The following is a 20,474-nucleotide window of genomic DNA, read 5'->3' on the forward strand; positions in this document are numbered from 1 at the left end:
ACCGAGCCACCAACCATATCCTATAGGTCGGCTTTTGAGCTACCCATCATATAACCACTTTGAACTTTTAAATCGGCCATATCCCTTATCTTGAACTCATGAATATTTTAGAGATCTTGCCTATTAGTTCTCATCGGCGGTGATCACACCCCCTACAATCACTTAAGTTAGTCTCCGATGTGCACCACAACTAACACCCCCACATTTTCTGGAATTAGACTAATTAAGAATTTTACCCATAGTTCTAATGTATGGTATCGGAACAAGCATTGATAACTTGAAAAATGATACGGTATCAGATCGGTATCGTCTGTATCGGATTGGTATCAGCCAATATACTGAGTCAGCATACCTTTTTGGTATCAGATAAGTTATTGGTCCAGTATCGGTCCGGTATCGACCAAATAATTAAATAAATAACAAAAAATTCTAAAAAATCTCATAAATAAAAAATAATAATATTTGCCTTAAAAAACTATAAAATCAATTACTTCTATAAGATAAATGCAAACAGTTACTTGATATATGTATTAATATTTAATAGTGACATATCACATTGAATTTCATATTTTGGGCAATTAAAATCATAAAATTCAAAATTTATCATGGAAGTTACTTGTAATTTTCAGTTTTAACCTTTTGGAAAAACTAACTAAAGAGAAGAAAATTCTATAATTTCCAGTCATTCAACCACCTTATTCGATAGTTTTTTTTTTTTAATGTTAGTATAATCACATAAATCACACACCAATCCCAAATGGTTAACTGACTTGATCGATAGTTGGATGTGAAGAATTATGCAAAACGGTACTACCTTTAAGATTTTTTGATAATTAGATTTGTATCTTGCGAGATTAGGAGGAGGGGAGGGAAGAATCAACAAAATCACAAAAATGTAGATCAAATGTTCAACTACCTTGTTCTCTGTTTGTTATTTGATCATGATTATAGTTGACGGTAATGGAATCGGTATCGATCAACTTGAAAATCGATACGGTTTCAAATTGGTATTGGCAAGGATTGACCGTATTAGACAAATTTGCCCATGATTCTCCTTTAAAAATGGTTTTTTTTTTTTAACCATTTTACCTCTTGTCCATACTGTATCACTGATACGATAGCGACACGGTATCATGATTGATCACTTGCAAATACAATACCAATACCTCAAACCATGTATTTGATTTTGAAAGACAATTTTTTTAAAATATTTTTAAGTAAAGAAAGTCACAATTCTCAAACTCATAGAAACACATTGGCCAAGGGTCACTTCATTAGGACTTTGGAAAGCTTGAATGTGTGATTGAAATTGATGTGAGAAGTCTGACAATCATTTTCGAACTCAAAAGTTTAACATTACAATTTAGCGCACTTCAGGGGATAGGCTGCACGGGCGATACAGGCGATACCACCCGATACCATAATCGATCCGTGATAACGTTCCAGGATTGGCCTGGTATCAGGATCGGACAGCTGCAAAATCGATACGTATCACCCAATACGGGTGATACGATACCGATACTTAGAACCATGGCTTTACCATTCAACCTCTTTCTTTGTGATGGTATTACTTTCACCATCTATAGTCTACAATGAATATTTATATAAGTAGTAGTACAAAATCGATCAACCGATGATTTCGTTTGTACCCCTTGAACCTGAATCAGACATTTAGCATCTTCACAAAGGTAAGGTGTCCATCATATGACCTAAAGATTAGGTACTGTGAAAAGGGCTTTTTCCACTTGTGGCTCGACTTGTATGGATTGTAGTAAATTTATCTGGGTATTTATACATGGGGATAGCTTTTCAAATTTGTATCTTGGTTTGTATTTGATGTCATCTGAAAAATGGGGGTAGCTGATCCGGATTCAGAAGGGGGTGGGAGAAGTTAGGTAGTGATTGGTTCCATGGGTAATTGGGCCTCTAATGATAGGGAAAAGAGTGTGATGTGATACGGTGGTACCTGTCATGACATAGGTGTTTATGCAGAGCTTGTCTGGCCTGTTGGTGACATGTTGTAAAAAAAGATATGCCGTTGTCGTTATCTGTTACGTAGATGTTTCCTCAAACCTCCTAAACATTCGATCTCATCTGCTACGCTTCCCTACTACTAAGGTTTACTAAAGTACGTCTATGGTATAAGAGGGTCCTCATATTATGTAAAGCAGGTTCTCATATGATATACAGTGGATTTTACTATGGTGTATTAGGGACGAATGTTTTGTTTTTATTTTAAGGGGAAGAGATAAATGTTTATCCCCTGTAATGTTGTAGGTTGTAGCACCGTATCCTGCCATTGTCATTCTGTGTAAGCATGCTTTTGTACAAAACCATCATTTTTGAGGAAAATTTCAAATAAAACTGAGAATTCCTGGTATAGCCGCGTCGTTATGACAATGTAATGATATCAATGGCGCCGATTTTTACCACAAAGGACTATCTGTCATTAAGTTCCTAAGTCATCCGGCTTTCGTTCCTGTCTTTTCCAAGACTATGAACTCAGCTTCCATGGTAGAGCCCATCCCACAAGATTGTTTTGTGGACTTCTATGAGATTGCATCGCCTGCTAGTATAAATACATATCCACTAGTAGCTAAGGACTCATTTGTATCCGAGATCTATTTTGCATCACAATACCCTTTCAAAATCGCTGGTTTACCACTATAGTGTAAATTATAGTTTACAGTACATTTTAAGTACCTTAGCAACCTATCAACCGCACTCCAATGTTTCTTACTTGGATTGTGAGTATGTTGACTCAACTTTCCTACTACAAAGGCAATATTTGGACACGTACAATTCATTAGATATGTGACCGAACAAATAATTTGAGCATACGTTTTTTGATTCACTGGTTCACTTAGGTTTCTTTTCAAATGACACCCCATATCAAAAAGTGTTTTAACTGCTGAAAGTTTATGATATCCATACCTTTTAAGTTTATTTTCTGCATAACAGGTTTGGGATAGTGAAATATTATTTTCTCACTTGATGATCTTGATCCCAAGAATCACATTAGCCTCTTCTAAGTCTTTTTTGTCAAAACTAGACATCAAAAGTTTCTTAGCTTGGTTCACTATTTTCAAGTTTATTTTCATTATAAGCATGTCATCTACATATAGTAGTATGAATACGCTCCTACCACCATAGAACCTACTTTATAAGCATCTTTCAGCGTCATTTACAACAAAATCATTTGAAATTAGAATCTTGTCCAACTTTCATGCCATTGCTTCAGTGCCTACTTCAATCCACATAAGGATTTTCGAAGTTTGCAAATCTTTTGCTCTTGGCCAGTTACAACAAAATCTTCTGGTTGCTTTATGTAAACTTTCTCCTCTAAGTCTCCATTAAGAAATGTTATTTTCACATCCATTTGATGGATGACCAGGTTATGTATTGATGTCATTGCCAACATAACCCTTATCGTGGTAATTCTAGACATTGGGGCAAATGTGTCAAAGTAATTAATATTTGATTTTTTCCTATATCCCTTGACTACAAGTCTGGCCTTGAAACGATCAAGTGACCCATCATCTTTTACTTTCGTTCGAAATATCCACTTGGTTTCCAAAGTTTTAGACCCGAATGGTAAATCCACCAATTCCTAAGTATTATTCTCCAAGATTGAATCTAGTTCACTCTTAATTGTCTCCTTCCAATAGATAGCATCTAGTGATGTAATAGTCTCTTTGTATATAAGAAGATCTTTGTCTACTAAATAGATAAGCCACTCATCATCCGTATATTTGGGTCTTTTGAGTCGTTTGTTCATCTTAGGTCGACTTTTATCACCATTATTCAATTATTGATTGGTAACCCTTTCATTTAATTCTATTTTTCATTAGTCAATTGACTATCCTTACTTGTAGGTAAGTTGGACTTAAAGGGAAATAGGTTTTCAAAAAACTCAACGTCCCTTGATTCTATGATGCTTTTTGTCTCAATAACATTATCCATGACTTTAATCACCATGAACCGGTATATAGCACTATTTGTAGCATATCCCAAAAACACACAATCATATATTTTTTGTCCCAATTATCTTTTCATGGTATCCGGTAACAACACCTTAGCTAAAGATTCCCAAACCCGCAGATGATTTAGACTTGATTTTTTATCAAACCATTTCTCAAATGGAACCATAACAGTTTTGTTATGTGGGATTCTATTTGATAGATAACATGTTGATAACATGACTTCCCTCCCCCACATATCAAGTGGTACACCTGAACTCAATAATCTAGAGTTTATCATCTCTTTGAAAGACCTATTTTTTCTTTTAGCAATCCCATTTAATTTCGGTCGATATGCAGCGGTTGTTTTATGGATAATTCTAATTTTCTCACAAACTTATCAAGGGTAATGTACTCAGTCCCTCTATCGGTTCTAAATCTTTTAACCTTCTTGCCAAGTTGATTTTCAACCTCCATTTTGTAAGATATAAACGTCTTTCCTACCTCATCCTTTGATTTGAGTAAATACACCAAGGTATATCTAGAGTTGTCATCTATGAAGGTTATGACATAGTTGTTTTCTCCCCTAGACTCATATGACTTATAGTCACATAAGTCACTATGGATTAATTCCAAAAAAATCACTCTTTCTCTCCATAGTTGTATGAGGCTTTTTCTGTTAACTTTGCCTCTACACAAGTTATCACTTGTTCACGGGGGGTTCCACCTTATCGATAATCAAGCCTAACTTACATAGTTTAGTGATATATTTCATACTACTATGACCCAACCTACCATGCCACAAATCAAAAAAGTTAGAAGAGACAACCATGTAAGCGAAAGAAGCACTAGTTTTCTCAATTACAATATTGTCAACGCTTAGTACAAACAACCGCGCACTAAGATATCCCTTCCTCATAAAAATATTATTTCTAGTGACAACCGTCTTATCACTTTTGAAAACTAATTTCATTCCTACTTTATTAAGCAAAGGAACTGAAATTAAATTGCACTTAATATCTAGCACATGGAGAATATTGATGAGAACCATAGTTTTTTCCGAACTGAGTTTCAATTTCACTTTTTCTTTTCCCATAACAGGGGCACTTTGAGAATTTCTCATAAATACCTTTTCATCCTCTATACTCATGGAATAGAAGGAGAGCATCTTAAAATCACCACAAATATATCTTGTAGCACCGGTATTCAATATCCAATCCTTTAGATTTTCAACCAAATTTGCTTCTGTGACCATAGCTATAAAGACGTTGTCTTCAATTAGGTTCACCTTTTCAGAATTTTTCTTCCTAAACCGACAATCTTTCTTGAAGTTTCCTAGCTTATCGCACATAAAACAAGCGAGTTTCTACTTCTTGAAAGAAGGTTCATTATTGTCTTGACGGTTCTTCCTTTTCTTGCTTTGTTTATTGGTTTCTACCAAGTTTGCTTTTAGGCATCTTTCCCCAAGGTCTTTTTCACCCTTGTCTTTGTGTTGATTTTTTTTCTCAATTTTGATTCTTACAATCAATTGGTCTAGAGTCAACTCCATCTTCTTATATTTCATAGATACCTTGAAGGCATCCCAAGAAGATGGAAGCTTTTCAATCAAGGCACCGATCACAAATTCTTCCAATAAAACATTTTTTCCTTTGATAGCTTTTCAACCAAAATTTAAAATTGATCAATTTAGTTTGAGATGATGTTACTATCTTTCATAATAAAGTTTAGAAAGTTAGTCACCAAGTACTTCTTTGAACTAGCATCCTCAAGAGAATATTTTTTTACCAAGGCATTCCAAATCGAACATGCATATTTCAATGAACTATACACATGGTATAAATCATTTGATAATGCATTTAAAATTCGATTCTTGCACTGATAATCTGTGAGACCCACCTCTAATTTGAGCCTTTTTTAACTTGTATGATTTTGAGGTTCTGGTTTAGTGTTCATGCTTGCCTCAATGTTGTGGGCTGCATCAGTTGTGGATTCAGATCAATCCATTGACTCACCTATAAAGGATTTCAAGGAGCCAATACAGTTAGCCATCATTGAATCCGAAGAATCTGTCGGATCCCAGCACATAAGCTTTATATGTCAAACATGCTGGATTGAGCATATGCAGAACCTCACAATCTCATAGGCCGGGTTTTAGGTAAGAAATTATTATTACATATAGGACTGATGTTTTAATAAGGGCTTAAATATAATTTTTCCTCTCATGGGACCCATATCCCCGTATGGTCTGGGCTGTCCGTGTGCCAACATGCTCGGGGCCTCAATTATGTCATGGTACATCAAACCCATGACTTAAACATAAGACTTTAGGTAGTTAATTCTAGTTTAACTAATTTAGAAAAACCATTCCAAAAACTGATTCTACTTGGGCCTAACTAAACAGCCTTTAATAGTCTTTCCTATATAAGCTAGACTTGGTTTAGAATCTCATTTACAATTCAAAACCAAAATTGATTCTGCTCCAAGGAGAAGAAGAAGAGAAACAGAAAGAAGAAGAAGATCTAGGGCTTGTAGATTCTTGACAATTGAAGTTGGGGAAACTTGAAAGAGGACCATTGGTGGTGTATTACCACCTTCTCTACATCAAACTCAAGGTAGGTGATCCATTCAATTTTGAATTTCCCAAATTCCTCCCTTCTTCTTTGATTTCCAATTGAGTTTATGACTCAATCAACCCAAAATCTTAAAGCTAGATAGATTGACCTATAAAGGCCCTAAAACCTACTTGAATTGGGTTAATCCAACTCAATTGAGGATCACCTCTAACCTCTTGTGTTGTCCCATTTGTCCTCTTACTCTGGTGGTTAGCCATGTTCTTGAAGTTCCAAGAATTCTTTTGTTTATTGTCTATGATTGGAATTCTTGATTTGATCATGCATGCAATTGGGTTAAAATGACCCCATGGCAGTACCCTTAGTTTTCCCTATGTTAATTTGGGGGATTAGGTTCCATGCATGGCAAGATCCATGGAATTAGATCTCAAAACCATACATTGTATCACCCACTGGATTCAGGCCTATAACCCCCTACGATCGACCGGATTCAGGGTTGGATCCGGTATACCCCTGCTGTCTCAACTTGGATCTTAGTTGGTTTAGGCTTTATCTTAGACTTATGTAGTATCTAATTCATGTTGTTTACTACTTGTTTAGGACTGTAATTTTCTTTTGGGTGTAGTTTATTTGGAAGTCGTATCATCTACAGACTTATACAAACATCCAACTCTAGGTAAGGGATTTTTGACTTATTTTGAGAGTGTTTCCTTGCTTTAATTTTCTGTTTATGTTGGTTGCCATTGACATGCATCATTATAGAAGTATTAATCATATAGTTTTGTAGGTTTTATTTTGCATTAGATGAATGCATGTTCTAGGTTGGCATTTCATATTGCATTTGCATATTTTTATTGTGATCTATATTGATGTGTTGATAAATGATGCTAGAATTGCTTACTATACTATCTACTGCCTCATATATCATCCATGTAAGAAATGCATATGATTAGGTTATCATAAACCCAGTGCTACGATCCTTGCCAACAGGGGTAAGGTGTTGGATAACCCGCGATAGGTCTGAAGGGTAATTTCGAAATGCCATTCACTGTCCCAGGCCTGAAGAGTACCAGAATGGGAACAAACAGTAGGGTTACATTGAGGGTCCGCTGGGGTCTGATGTGTACATTCTGGAACTGGCAGGTCTTCACCGTAGTAGAGTGATATTCTCGAGTGACCGATGTTTGGTTTACGTTTCTGAGGCTAAGAATATCATACCTACTACAGTAGCACTTAAACCTCATGAGACCTAGATTTGTTGCTAGTTACATGCTTAGTTTTAAGACATACATCATTGACTATTTACATCTGCTTGCATGTTTTCCCTTGCTGGGCTCAGTGGAGCTCACCCCTGTGGATATCCCTCTTTTTTAGATGGTATGACTGGTTCTGAGAAACCAAGAGTTGGATCTGATGCTGCTTCGAACTAGCACACCAATGAGGGTCATGTGGTACAGGAGTTTGAAGTGTACAATGTGACATACATCATTGACTATTTGCATCTGCTTGCATGTTTTCCCTTACTGGGCTCAATAGAGCTCACCCCTGTGGATATCTCTCTTTTTCAGATGGTATAGCTGGTTCTAAGAAACCAAGAGTTGGATCTGATGCTGCTTCGAACTAGCACACCGATGAGGGTCGTGTGGTACAGGAATTTGAAGTGCATGATGTGTCTTGTGTATGCGATATGTGCACGTTCCTGTGATCTGCCCTAATGGAGCAGGCTATGTTCTTTTGTGTTTATATATTGTTTTTGTATAGTAAAACTTATAGTAATTGGTTATACTTTTAACTTGCGTTACTTTTATAAGAACTGTATAGTTGTAATATAAGTTTCAATCTATATAAATATCAAGTTTATCACTCAGATCCTCATATTTATTGCTGTTATCATTATTATTTATTCTCTTCCGCTTCATTTTGATTATTGTCTTATGATAAACTGTGAATGGGAGTATTGTACTTGTGATCCTGGAGGTTGGTTGGGTATCAGTTGGCATCCAGTCACATCAAGCCCTTATTAACTAGGCCGAGGTGTGACATAATTCGCTTGAATCCAAACCACCCTTTTGCCCTCCTTTATAGGATCATTGTTTTTTTTCAGCATGGGTTCAGTCAAGGCAAACACCACCCCCAATTTGGGCTAATGCAAATAACATCATTTGCCTTCATCGTTTGAAGTTTTGACCTTCAAACTGTTCGATCTTGTCAAATTCAGAGACAATCCTCATCTTACCCAAAGCTGGGATAAGTTCCATCACCGACGAGATAATGTTGGTGGGAATTGAGTCAACGGTAAGGAAAAAGAAGAATCTCCTTACCACTGCGATTAACAGGAACTCTACCTTTTTGAATGTTGATTGTTCTTTCAATACTGTTGTTTAAAGGATCTCCTTCGTTGGCAATTTCACCAATGACATTGTTATTCGATGCATCACCCTTGCTGTAGCTTCCATCTCCAAGATCAGCCATGAGATCTTATAACTTTCAATTACCTTAAACTTGTAGGGTAACTGTATAATAATTTCTTACAAACAATTGAAATAACACAAATTGCAATACAGTAGTTTAAGCAATAATAACTAGGTTGTTGTTATTTGACCTTTGGTTGAAATGAGAAGAACAAATATTGAATTCGATGTTGAGTCACACCCGTAATAACTTGAACAAATTATTAACAGAATTTAGGTTGAGTCACACTTGTGATACTGCCTTTAAGGTAATTGATGCCCCCTACTACCAATGATTGTTCTGCACCACTATCATCAAGATAAAACAACCTACAGCTAGAAGACAAAACAGTTCTTTTAGTCCCTTGTAGGAGCCAAAAGCTTCAGTACAATAAATCTCTAACCTTACACAAACTTAGAAGAAAAGAGAAAAATGAAAAATAAACCTCATATGATTGCAAGGTGTAGGCATAGATGTATATAAAAGATATGTGTTTTGTAATATATTTGGTTGTGTTTATATAGACCTAAAATTAGTCCTTGCACACCATTGGAATCCCCAAGAGTAACCACCAACTAATGACCCATTGAATTGGAGAATAAAAACTTATGGAAATGAATTAGGAATTAATTCCTAATTCATAGCCATTCTCCACTAAAGATCATGAAAGACCTTAAAACCCATAAAGAAAATAACATTACCTATGGCCATGAATTGAGAATTAATTTCATAAATAGAATTAATATCAATCAATATTCTTGACCCACCTTCCCACTCATAATAGTGACCATAAATGGAATTTAGGATACCTATAAGATGTTATAAATCCTTTGAAATTCAATCATTACTTTGGTTAAATATTACCTTGATCTCATGGGTCCTACATCATAACAAAGCAATCAAAACTTTTTAAAACTTAAAAAATAAATGACCTTTTAAATCTAACATATGTTCTTATAATTGTTGATTAGGAAAATGAATTAGGCATCGGAGAGTCCCCCCCCCCCAACCACTTTGGACCTCTCTTGTGTCTTTTACCTTGTCTCTATAGATAAGCACAACACGTAAATCGGATGGATCCAATTTTCTATGACAACAATAATATTATTAACAATTGTAGTAATTGTGTAATTGATCTTCAATCTAAAGATGTTGTAGGGATAATACACTATGTGGTTCTTCAGGCTAAATTAGACAAGGTGAGCGCGATCACCTTGGATAACTCTGATATTGTACCTTTCGTTTTTTGATTTTTAATTTAAAAAAAAAATCTTAATTTACCACTTTGATGACAACAATTTGCAAGCACAATAAAGTCTTGGTAATTGACTAGTCATTATTCTACCGAAGATTTTGGATGCTTTTATTAATTGAATATCAATTTATGAACTTGGGAGTCGACGATTTCCAAGCTCCATAGTCCATAATATTGGTTCTAATTTGGTTGACCTCATACTCCTCTTGTTGGCAATGAGAAAATTAAAGCATATTATAATTAATAATTTGGGTGATTGACTTTTACAAGTCAAATATTCCTTGGTTTTATCTTTGAATTCTATTTTGAGAGGAGAAATTAAGTATCTATATTTTTCACTTCACGCCATCAATATAGGGGAATATAACTATTTGTTTTTATTCGTTCTCTCTTTTCCCATTGGTTATAATTTGTGTAAGAACAAATGGAATGATCTTTTGTAAGATACAATTTATATATGAGAACCATTCCTACTACACACTAATTTTTTTCTCCACCTATGAAGTATTTTCTCTCTTTTTTTTTTTTTTTGGTTAATCTACTACTTAAATGGTTTACCAATAATTGAATTTTTCAAATAATTTTGAATTTGTTATAAAAGTATATGGAGAATCCAATTTGGCCTAGTATTTAAAACATCGTTAGTCAATATATGTGAAAAACATGTCCACTAAATTTAAGCATTTTTAAAGCTACAAATGGCATTTAGTCGCAATTATTATGGGGAAAGATTAGCACATATAGCTTATTTACATACATTATTTCTTTCTGTCAATATTATATAATCTTGCACTGAAAAAATTAATCTTACCTAGGAATCAAATCATGAAAACTGTCACCAAAGTCAATGTGATTTTCTCATTACTGAAGATGGCTGTTCTTATAGTCAATAACAATATAGAAGGTTTCTTGTCAATTAATTTACTTAATTTTAAAACTTATTAGTCACTACTAGGGATGCAACAGGGTCGGATTGGGGGGGCTTTATAGAACCCTAGCCTAACCCTGAGTCCCCTTAGCTGGGCCCAGGCCCGACCCGACCCTGACTTGGAGCCTAAAAAATCCAATCATAACCCGTCCTCAGGGTTGGGCAGGGCTGACCCTGATTGGCCCTGATAATAGGGAGAAGGTGGAAATGCATGGGCTGGAATGGACTGGAGAGAAAATTATCAATTTTGCGTGAAATAACACTATAATAAAATGTGTTATATTACTTATTATCTTCATATATAATATATTATATAACAAAATTGGGGTGACATTTAAAGTTTATAATATAATTATATCAATATATATTTTATAGTATAACTTAAAACAGGGTCAGGCCAAGCCGGGCTAGGCTTAGCTCGAGGCCTCAACCCTGGCCCAACCCAAACCTGGCTCAGGGCCAAAAACTTCCAGCCCTAACATCCTGCCCTCAGGGTCAAATATCGCAGCCCAGACCCTATTCGGGCTCAGGACGGATTCGGGCCGATAGGGCCAAACTTGCACCCCTAGTCACTACCAAGTGGAGTCAATTTAGTTCAACATTTTACTCAAAATTTATTTTTTCCATCTAAGACAAAATTGCCATTTCAAGTTAAAGTAGATAGCTTATTTGGATAACCCGTATAACTTTGTTATATGAAACAAAAATGTGGCAAGTTTAACCGCTTGAACAAAAAATGCAATGTCTTAATTGCCCATATGTAAAATTTCAGATTCAAATTCAGTCAAACAATTTTACTTTTTTATTTTTTAGTGTGAAAACCCATCAAAGGGACGGGTGGAGGGGGGGGGGGGGGGAGACAAACACTAAACCCCAAAGGGCAACAATTGTTGAACAATGTCCAAGGGAGACCCTTAAAAAGGTAATCAACCGCCCATTTAGAAATAGAATAGATCAATATATTCTCCACCCTATATACATGGCAGAAACAACAAAAATCAAACTTTGCTTGGAGGATCTTTATATTCTCAAAAATTATGGAATTCTCCACAGTAGGAAGGCACGACTCAAGTATTAAGCACCTAATCAATTCAAAGCAGTAGGAATGGAAAAGTAAAGATCAATGAGAGAACTTCCTCCACATTCCTATTACCAGTGGAGATCTAGACAATGAATGAAGGTAATGAGACTTTAAAGCATCTGGGATTCCTCATCTTCCAATCCTCTCAAACAATAATAGCATGAAAAGTAAAGATCCTTTATTACTCCTTTGTCAAAGCATGAACTCTAATCCATTTAATAATCCCTTCATAGATAGTTATTGAGAGGCTAATTGAGGACCTTATAATCATAGAAGATGCAAACTAAGCTTATTGGGCTAAGAAACACTCAAATACGGCATGCTCCTACCTCACTCACATGTACATCCATGCACACCAATACATCCTAGACCACAAATTTTCAAGTTTAATTTGGCACTTCGCCAGCTCCTATTGATTTGAAGCTTCACGGGTGAGCAAGGGTTCTTGGACATATTTGTAATGCCATATGCATGGTTTTAATTCACAGTATTGGATTGGGTATCGTTCAATTTCGAAATCAATATTGATACTATTACCAATACATATTGATCTGTGTCGATTGTAGTAGATGTTTTTGTCCACAAAGATACCAACATAAATATGAATTTTGACCGTTTTACCCTTTGTCCTTATAGTAACACCGATCCAACATTGGCCATGTACCGATTTCGATGTCAGTCAATACCAATATGATACATTCAAACCAATGCTATATGGTAGATTTTAGGCTAATAAGATAAACTTTACCTTATATAATTATTAATTATAAAGAGACCTATCGTATTATTAGTTTGTTTTTGCCAAAAAGAAGAGTAAATTAAAAGGATTTTTTTTATAATGAATTTAAAAAAAAAAATTGTTAAAGAAAGATTTTGTGCTATCTAGCATTCTAGGTACGACAAATATACACATGGACAAAGCCCAAACTAGATGGGACCATGCCTAGTCTATACCGCATGATTATCTAAACATGTCGATCACGGTGTGGGATTCTAAATTGATTAGGCCTAATCCAAATCAATCCGGATCAAGCAATTGACACGCCTAATTAGGAGAATCCAAGGTAACCTAATATTTAGAACACAGTTGGTCCATGATGGTAAAAAACATGTCCACTAAATTTACGAATTTTTAAACCCATAAATGTCATTTAGTCGCAATTATAACATGAAAAAGGGTTAGCACATGTATATTTACATACATTATTTCTTATTATATAGTCAATATAAAACTAACTTGCACTGAAAAAAATAATGTGGAAAACCACCGTGAACAATAATTAGATTAAGGAATGGATAATGTAATTAGTGTCTTAAGCAAGTTATTTTTTATCATTTTTTCTGTGACAAATGAGTGGTAATCAGATATGCTACACGGATTGTCAGTCAAAGCTTCACCAAACAACCTCAGACTCTTGGGGTATGGAAGAATAAATGGTACCTCAACAATTGGCCCACATGTATCCATAATAATAATAATAAAATAATAATAATAAAATAATAATATATTTTAAAACAATCTACGTGGAATATAATATCATACCATTGTATATTAATTATTAAACTCTTGAGAATACTGAATACCGTCATTGTTTTTTCTTCGAGAAAAGAAGTTTACAACCCGTGGGTTATCTTTCTCTACGCGGCATTGTTCCGTCACGTGTTCGCCTATTGCAGAAAATTTTCTACTATTGCTGCCCGCCGTATGAGTCTGGAAGTGGTTGAAACTTTTAAATAATACTTTTCGGTGGAAGAAAATTAGCAAAAGAAATGACTGAGATTAGTGGTTAATCCTACTTTTAAATAATGATTTTTGGTGGAAAAAAATAGCAAAAGAAATGAAAGAGAGTTTAAACAACAAATCACAGTGTTTGTTGGATAAAATCAAACTACTCCTAATTCCAAAAGTGTGTGGCAAATTTCGAAGATTCCATGCCCATCCAACGGTGGGATCGGTCACATCATCTTTCTTTGATTGATTCATGAATTCAAGTCCAACTTATGATTTTTATCCCCCCCCCCCCACCCAAAAAAACAAAAAATTAGTCTAAACTTGTGATTCATTAATTCAAGTCCAACTTTATTATCTTGACTTTTTTTTATCAAAAGGGCAGGGAAAGCAAAGATAGAAGAAACAAGGAACATAAAATTTTGTCACTTTTCCAAATTGTTACTATTATGTGTTAAAATTGAAATTTTAAATCAAGAAATCTTGCCTTATTTAGTATTAGAGTCTTAGGGTTACCTATAAGTTCACAAGTGTAAATTCTCTAAAGGAATACAACATTTGAACACATCACAGACATGGATTATCATTACCTTTCATGAACAATTCTTGCTTGTAAGAATCGTGTCTATAGAACATGCAGGGATCTAAATCCTATGAACACAGACATATAGTACAGGATAGAGAATGTCTGTGTTTTAGAAAGAAAAAAACTTATTAGTACAAGCAAATAATTCGGATCTACCAGTGGTTTTTATCCGCCTCAAATACTACACATCTACAATCATCCCAGCATGACACCATGTGGTGTTGAGAGCCAGGGAGGCTGAGACTCCCCATCTCCAACTCTCCAACCCTATTTCCCTACTAAGTCCTGGTCCCATTTATGGTTGCTCCATCCAATGGTTCCAACTCAAGATGAGATGACGAAAATTGAGTCAAAAGGTCAAAGTTGCCCTCCACTCGCAGGAAGAAGTCATGTTAGGAATCAAGATAGAACGAGTGAAAAAACTATCAGGATGTGTTTGGTATGCATTGTCAAAATCAAGATTTTTGAGTCCAAATCGATAAAATAAAGAAGTATCAGAATTCATAACGCATATTGCAAATCCTTCATCAATGGTCTATTCACCTTAAAATCATGACCCAACGACAAACAAACACCATTACATTCATAACATCTCTTTTTTTGGCATAAACATTCATAACATCTCTTATTAATTCTAAAATTTCCAACAAAAGTTTAAGTAGGCTGTGTTTGTTATGCATTTTAGGTCAATTTTGCATTCTCAAGACAGAAATAACTATTTTTATCACTCAAGAATGTGAAAAATCAATCTAGAATGCACACCAAATGCAACCCTAATAATTGCTAGAAATGAAATTGGATTAAGGCGGTTGGGACGTTGGGTCCAACTGTAAATGGTCTTCCAATGTGGGTGGTTTCAAGTTCCAACAAAACTCCAATAAATAAACACATTTACGGATATGCCCCCACTCTAATTTCCTTTTTGTCTTTTTTCCTACCAACTGTCTCTTTAGACTGGAGGACTCAGTCATCTACAGTAATCGTCACTGTCCTTTTCATCTTCTGCACTTTCTTATCTTTCCTGCTTTTTGGTATTTCCTTCTTCCCGCGTTCTTTTTTCTTTTTCTTTTTCTAAATTTTCCTTCTTTATTTCTTCTCTTTTTTTTTTATTTTTATTTTTTTGTTTTCTTCGTCTCAACGACCTGGCCTCCACAGGAATTAGGATGATTTACTACTATAGCTACCCTCTTTCTCAGAAACCGCGTTCCTTGAAAGAGAACCAGAATCCTTTATTATCTCATCTTCTTCATGTTCTTGTCTCCCTATCCATATCCAACACTTCTCCACAGATAACCTTTTCTTCTGTTGATTACCATTTTCGAAGCCAAATCTGTACAGAAAACCTTATCCTTCTTTCATTCTCAGTTTCAGCGATGTCGTTATTACCTTAGGTGAGAGAGAGTTTGGATTGAATCGTATAGGTTCAGACGTTAATGGCTGAAAATGGTGAAGACAAACTCATCGCAGTGGCTCGCCACATTGCTAAGACTCTTGGCCGGACCGAGACCATGGCTGATGACATTCTTCAGTTCTTCTCCTCCTTCGACGGCCGCTTCTCCAGAGAGAAGTTGTCTGAGAAGATCAACAGCGACGATCCTCGAAGTTATGCTGCCTTGGAGCAGACTCTGAAATCTCTTGATCGTCAGATCTCTCAGTATGTCTCGGCTGATCAGCCCATTTGGTCTGTTTCTGCCGATGCTTCTGCCTTCCTCGACGCCATAGATGAATTACTCTCCACATCCAGGGATTGGAATTCCTTAGCTGGCGAGAAATCGATTGCTGCTTGTTTGGATCGCGTCGATGAACTACTTCAGCAGGCGATGTTTCGGCTTGAAGAGGAGTTCCGAATGTTGATCGAACAGAGCGCTGAGGCGTTTGACCTCAGCCGCTTGTGCGATAAATCCGAGACAACTGGGAATTACTCGTTCGTCTCGGACGACGATGAAGATGTGGATGCTGATGGGGACGAAGACGGAGAAGGTCGGATTCCAGTTGCCCGGCCGGTCTCAGATTACGATATCATGATCGATGCTCTCCCCTCGGGGACGATCAACGATCTACACGAAATCGCCAAGAGAATGGTCGCTGCTGGGTTTGGCAAGGAGTGCTCTCATGTCTATAGTAGTTGCAGAAGAGATTTCTTAGAAGAGAGCATATCCAGGTTAGGATTACAGAAGCTGAGCATCGAAGAAGTTCAGAAAATGACGTGGTCGGAGCTCGAAGATGAGATTGAGCGGTGGATCAAGGCTGCAAATATGGCACTTCGGATTCTTTTCCCCAGCGAACGACGACTCTGTGATCGTGTCTTCTTTGGCCTCTCTTTTGCTGCCGATCTCTCGTTCATGGAGGTCTGTAGGGGATCCACGATCCAGCTCTTGAATTTCGCTGACGCGATTGCTATTGGGAGTAGATCGCCCGAACGCCTGTTCAAAATCCTCGACGTCTTTGAAACCCTAAGGGACCTGATGCCCGAATTTGATACCCTCTTCTCCGATCAGTACTGTTTGTTCCTTCGGACTGAAGCGGCGACGATCTGGAAAAGACTTGGCGAAGCCATCAGAGGAACTTTCATGGAATTGGAGAATTTGATCAGAAGAGATCCTGCAAAGGCCGCAGTGCCAGGTGGCGATCTTCATCCAATCACTCGATATGTGATGAACTACCTACGCGCAGCCTGTGGATCACGCCAGACTCTCGAGCAGATTTTCGAAGAGAGCCTCCCATATGCTGGAGATTATAGGAACTCTGACAAAATGGATCGATCCACGACTTCTTCATTATCAGTTCAAATGGCTTGGATCATGGAGCTCCTAGAGAGCAATATAGAGGCAAAATCGAAGATTTATAGAGATTCGGCTCTGAGCTCTGTTTTCTTGATGAACAATGGTAGGTACATTGTTCAGAAGGTGAAAGATAGCGAATTGGGGTCTCTTCTTGGTGACGATTGGATTCGTAAACATACTGCAAAGGTCCGCCAATGCCATGTGAATTATCAGAGGAACTCGTGGAGCAAGGTTTTGGCAGTGTTGAAGATGGATTTTAGCTCGCTGGCTCCAAATTCGGCTTCCAGGTTAATGAAGGAGAAGCTCAAGGACTTCAATTTACACTTTGAGAAGATGTGCAAAACCCAATCCACATGGATTATTGTTGATGAGCAGCTTCGGACAGAGCTTAGGATTTTTGTTGCTGGGTATGTACTACCTGCGTATAGGAACTTATTAGGAAGGTTGCAAAATGCTCCTGAAATAGGGAGGCATGCGGAGAAGCACATCAAGTTCAGCTTGGAGGATATTGAGGCTCGGATTAATGAGTTATTCCAGGGAGGTGGTGGATCTGCTGGCGACCGGAAATGAAGAGGGAAAAAGGCTGTAGTCGTATGTTAGTTTTGTTAATTCGTGCTTTTACAATGCATGTGATTGCTGGTCATGTATTTGTCTGTGTGTTGCCAAGTAGCTGTGTATTACACCAGAATCAAAGTATATGTAAATGACACAATCTTCTCAGAGATTATTACAATCTACATATTAGATTTAGTGAGAAACTGAACATGATTCTAAACACCCTCCCCCCTCCCCCAAAAGGGGGTAAAAAGAAAAACTAAAGATGTCTGTCTACTAAATGTCTTGCAAGAAAAAAACTAGCCATTTGTTTCCCAAGGGCAGCACATTTCTGATTTCACATTTGGAGTTAAAGAGATAAATAATGATTGAAGAGGTCTTAGATCCTGGGCTGTTGGAATGGATATGCAGGTGTTTGGGAATTTTTTTTCCATATTGTGTATTTATTGTAACTTAGCAGGTTCCTGTTGACAATGAATCTTACTTGCAATGGAAAAAATTAGGTGGCTTGTTTGCAGTCTGATTTCCCAGTTCGGAGATTTTGTATTCAATTGATAGGAGCTGCACAAATAATACATGGATGAAAAGGTCTGTTATCACAGAATAATATGTAGACTCTTTAACAACGTGCTTTGTCTGGGAGAACAATTAGAAAGTGTAATCTGTAAGTCACTAGTTCCTTTCTTGTGTCATCCACTACATTCGTTTATGACCAAACCTGGTGCCAATACAAACTGCATAGGTGGATTATAATTTAATTTTTTTCTAGGTCTGGGCATTATTTGTCAATGGATGGAATGTTTGAAGAAATGGATCACTTATATGTTCCTCAAGAAAAGTTTTAGGAACAAAGGTATAAATTCTTAATTCTGAGAGGATATGAATTCATTAGCAGCTTAGCTATTGTCTATTGTTGAGTTAGGCACTTAAATATTTTTTTTGGTAAGAGTTGGGCACTTAATGGAGGCTATGGGTTCAGGACTGCTATGATATTTTGTAGTCTTATTAAATTCGATTGGTTGTCTGAAATTTCAAGTGAGTTAACATCTTTTCCTTGATAAGCTTCATGTGATTGAATTGATATCTTCTTAGTAAAAGATCCAAACCTTGATTAATTCATGTCACCTACAAGAAGAGTTATAGGCATTTCTTATTATGGTCAAACACCAATAATTCACCTAAACTAGAATTACACTGTTACTGGTAGAGGGGTGCATGCCATGCGTGAGGATATAGTATCTAGGCTGTACCTAAAATTTAGAAGTTGCAATGAAAATCAATCAGTTACAGTATTTGATCTTGGAAGGAAGCACATATGAAGAGAGGGTGAATGGATGACTTTTCTCTTTCTGATATCTTGTGGACTCTGCTGCAAGATGTTGTAGTAGGAATTCTGATTATGCAGATATTGCTCGAATAAGATTGCTGTTGGTAGGAAGAGTGATGCTCCATTCAGGTTATAGTTTCTTTTTCTCATGAATTAGCTTGGGAATTTGATACCTTCTAATTTTCTCTCCAAGTTTATTTTCCATGGTTGGGCTCTTTGTGCTTTATTGTATCCTGTGTCAAGGTGTAGAAACTCAGAATTTTGAACTTGAACCAATATCGAGTTCGTTTGAGTAGTAGTGCTGTATAAATGGCTCTATTGTTGGGCTAGTCTCTTCTTTCCTGTTACTGCTTCAATTTGTTGACAAGTATTGAATTTAGATATCAGTCCCTAGTTGTCTGACATGCATGGGATGGTGATGTAGATTGGGTCACGTGAACCAACAAGAACCTAGGCCCATGGTAGACCTGGTTCATGGAGTCATTGAGTCAGCCGGCTTTGGCTGAGATATGCAGCTCGTGGGAGCTGTATTAGCTATTTTAGTTTCTTTATTTCTTTCCTAGTTCTAATAGGAATAGCCTATTTAAATCCTATAGAATTTCAGTTCGGTTATTTTTCTGAAATGTCTCTCTCAAATCTGAAATCCTCTAATTATTCTCAAACTACCCAATAATTCTTTCTCATCTTCTGAAGGGTGTCTATACTCATTGTGAGTGACTGAATCCTAGAGTTTGAATTTCATCTGAGAAGGTTGACTTCTGTTGACTCATTGACTTTGAGGAATTTGACTGTGTTCTTGAGATTTTGTTGTAAGATTAGGCCTAGTAAACTATTGCAGGTCTGGTCTCGCATTAAATTGGTATCAGAGCTATGGCTAAGGAGAGTTCTAATCACTAAAACCGAGCTGCAGAATCACTTGATGAAGACAGTTCAAAAGCTGGTTGAAAGAATGACCAATATGGAGCAGCGTTTGGACTTGTTCACTGCACAAACTAGGGGACTGCAGGAGACAATGGTCAATCATCCTCCTCGACCTCTTCCAAGAGCACAAAAAACCATCAGCAATCCTACCTTTCAGTAAGATGATACCATAGCACACTTTGATCGTGACTTGAACCATCGACAAAGTGATGATAAGCACAAGGTGAATTGGAATTGAAGGAGTACAACGGGAGACACGACCTATAGGTATTCTATGATTGGTTGTGTTCCCTCGACGACTACTTTGACTGGTTCAACTTAACGGAGAA

General features: G+C 36.7%; 1 protein-coding gene across 1 annotated transcript; it reads left to right on the top strand.

The window, feature by feature from the left end:
• Positions 1–15,916: 15,916 nt before the first annotated feature.
• LOC122651812 (exocyst complex component EXO70B1) lies at positions 15,917–18,088 on the top strand. The gene has a single exon (XM_043845361.1). It carries the CDS (start codon positions 15,993–15,995, stop codon positions 17,910–17,912), a length of 1,920 nt encoding a protein of 639 aa, XP_043701296.1. The 5' UTR covers positions 15,917–15,992; the 3' UTR covers positions 17,913–18,088.
• The last annotated feature ends 2,386 nt before the right edge of the window (positions 18,089–20,474 follow it).

Source organism: Telopea speciosissima, chromosome 2 (assembly GCF_018873765.1).
Source record: "Telopea speciosissima isolate NSW1024214 ecotype Mountain lineage chromosome 2, Tspe_v1, whole genome shotgun sequence".
Lineage (NCBI taxonomy): Eukaryota > Viridiplantae > Streptophyta > Magnoliopsida > Proteales > Proteaceae > Telopea > Telopea speciosissima.

Coding starts and splice junctions, on each gene's coding strand:
- LOC122651812 (XM_043845361.1), top strand. CDS start 15,993: ATGGCTGAAAATGGTGAAGACAAACTCATCGCAGTGGCTCGCCACATT.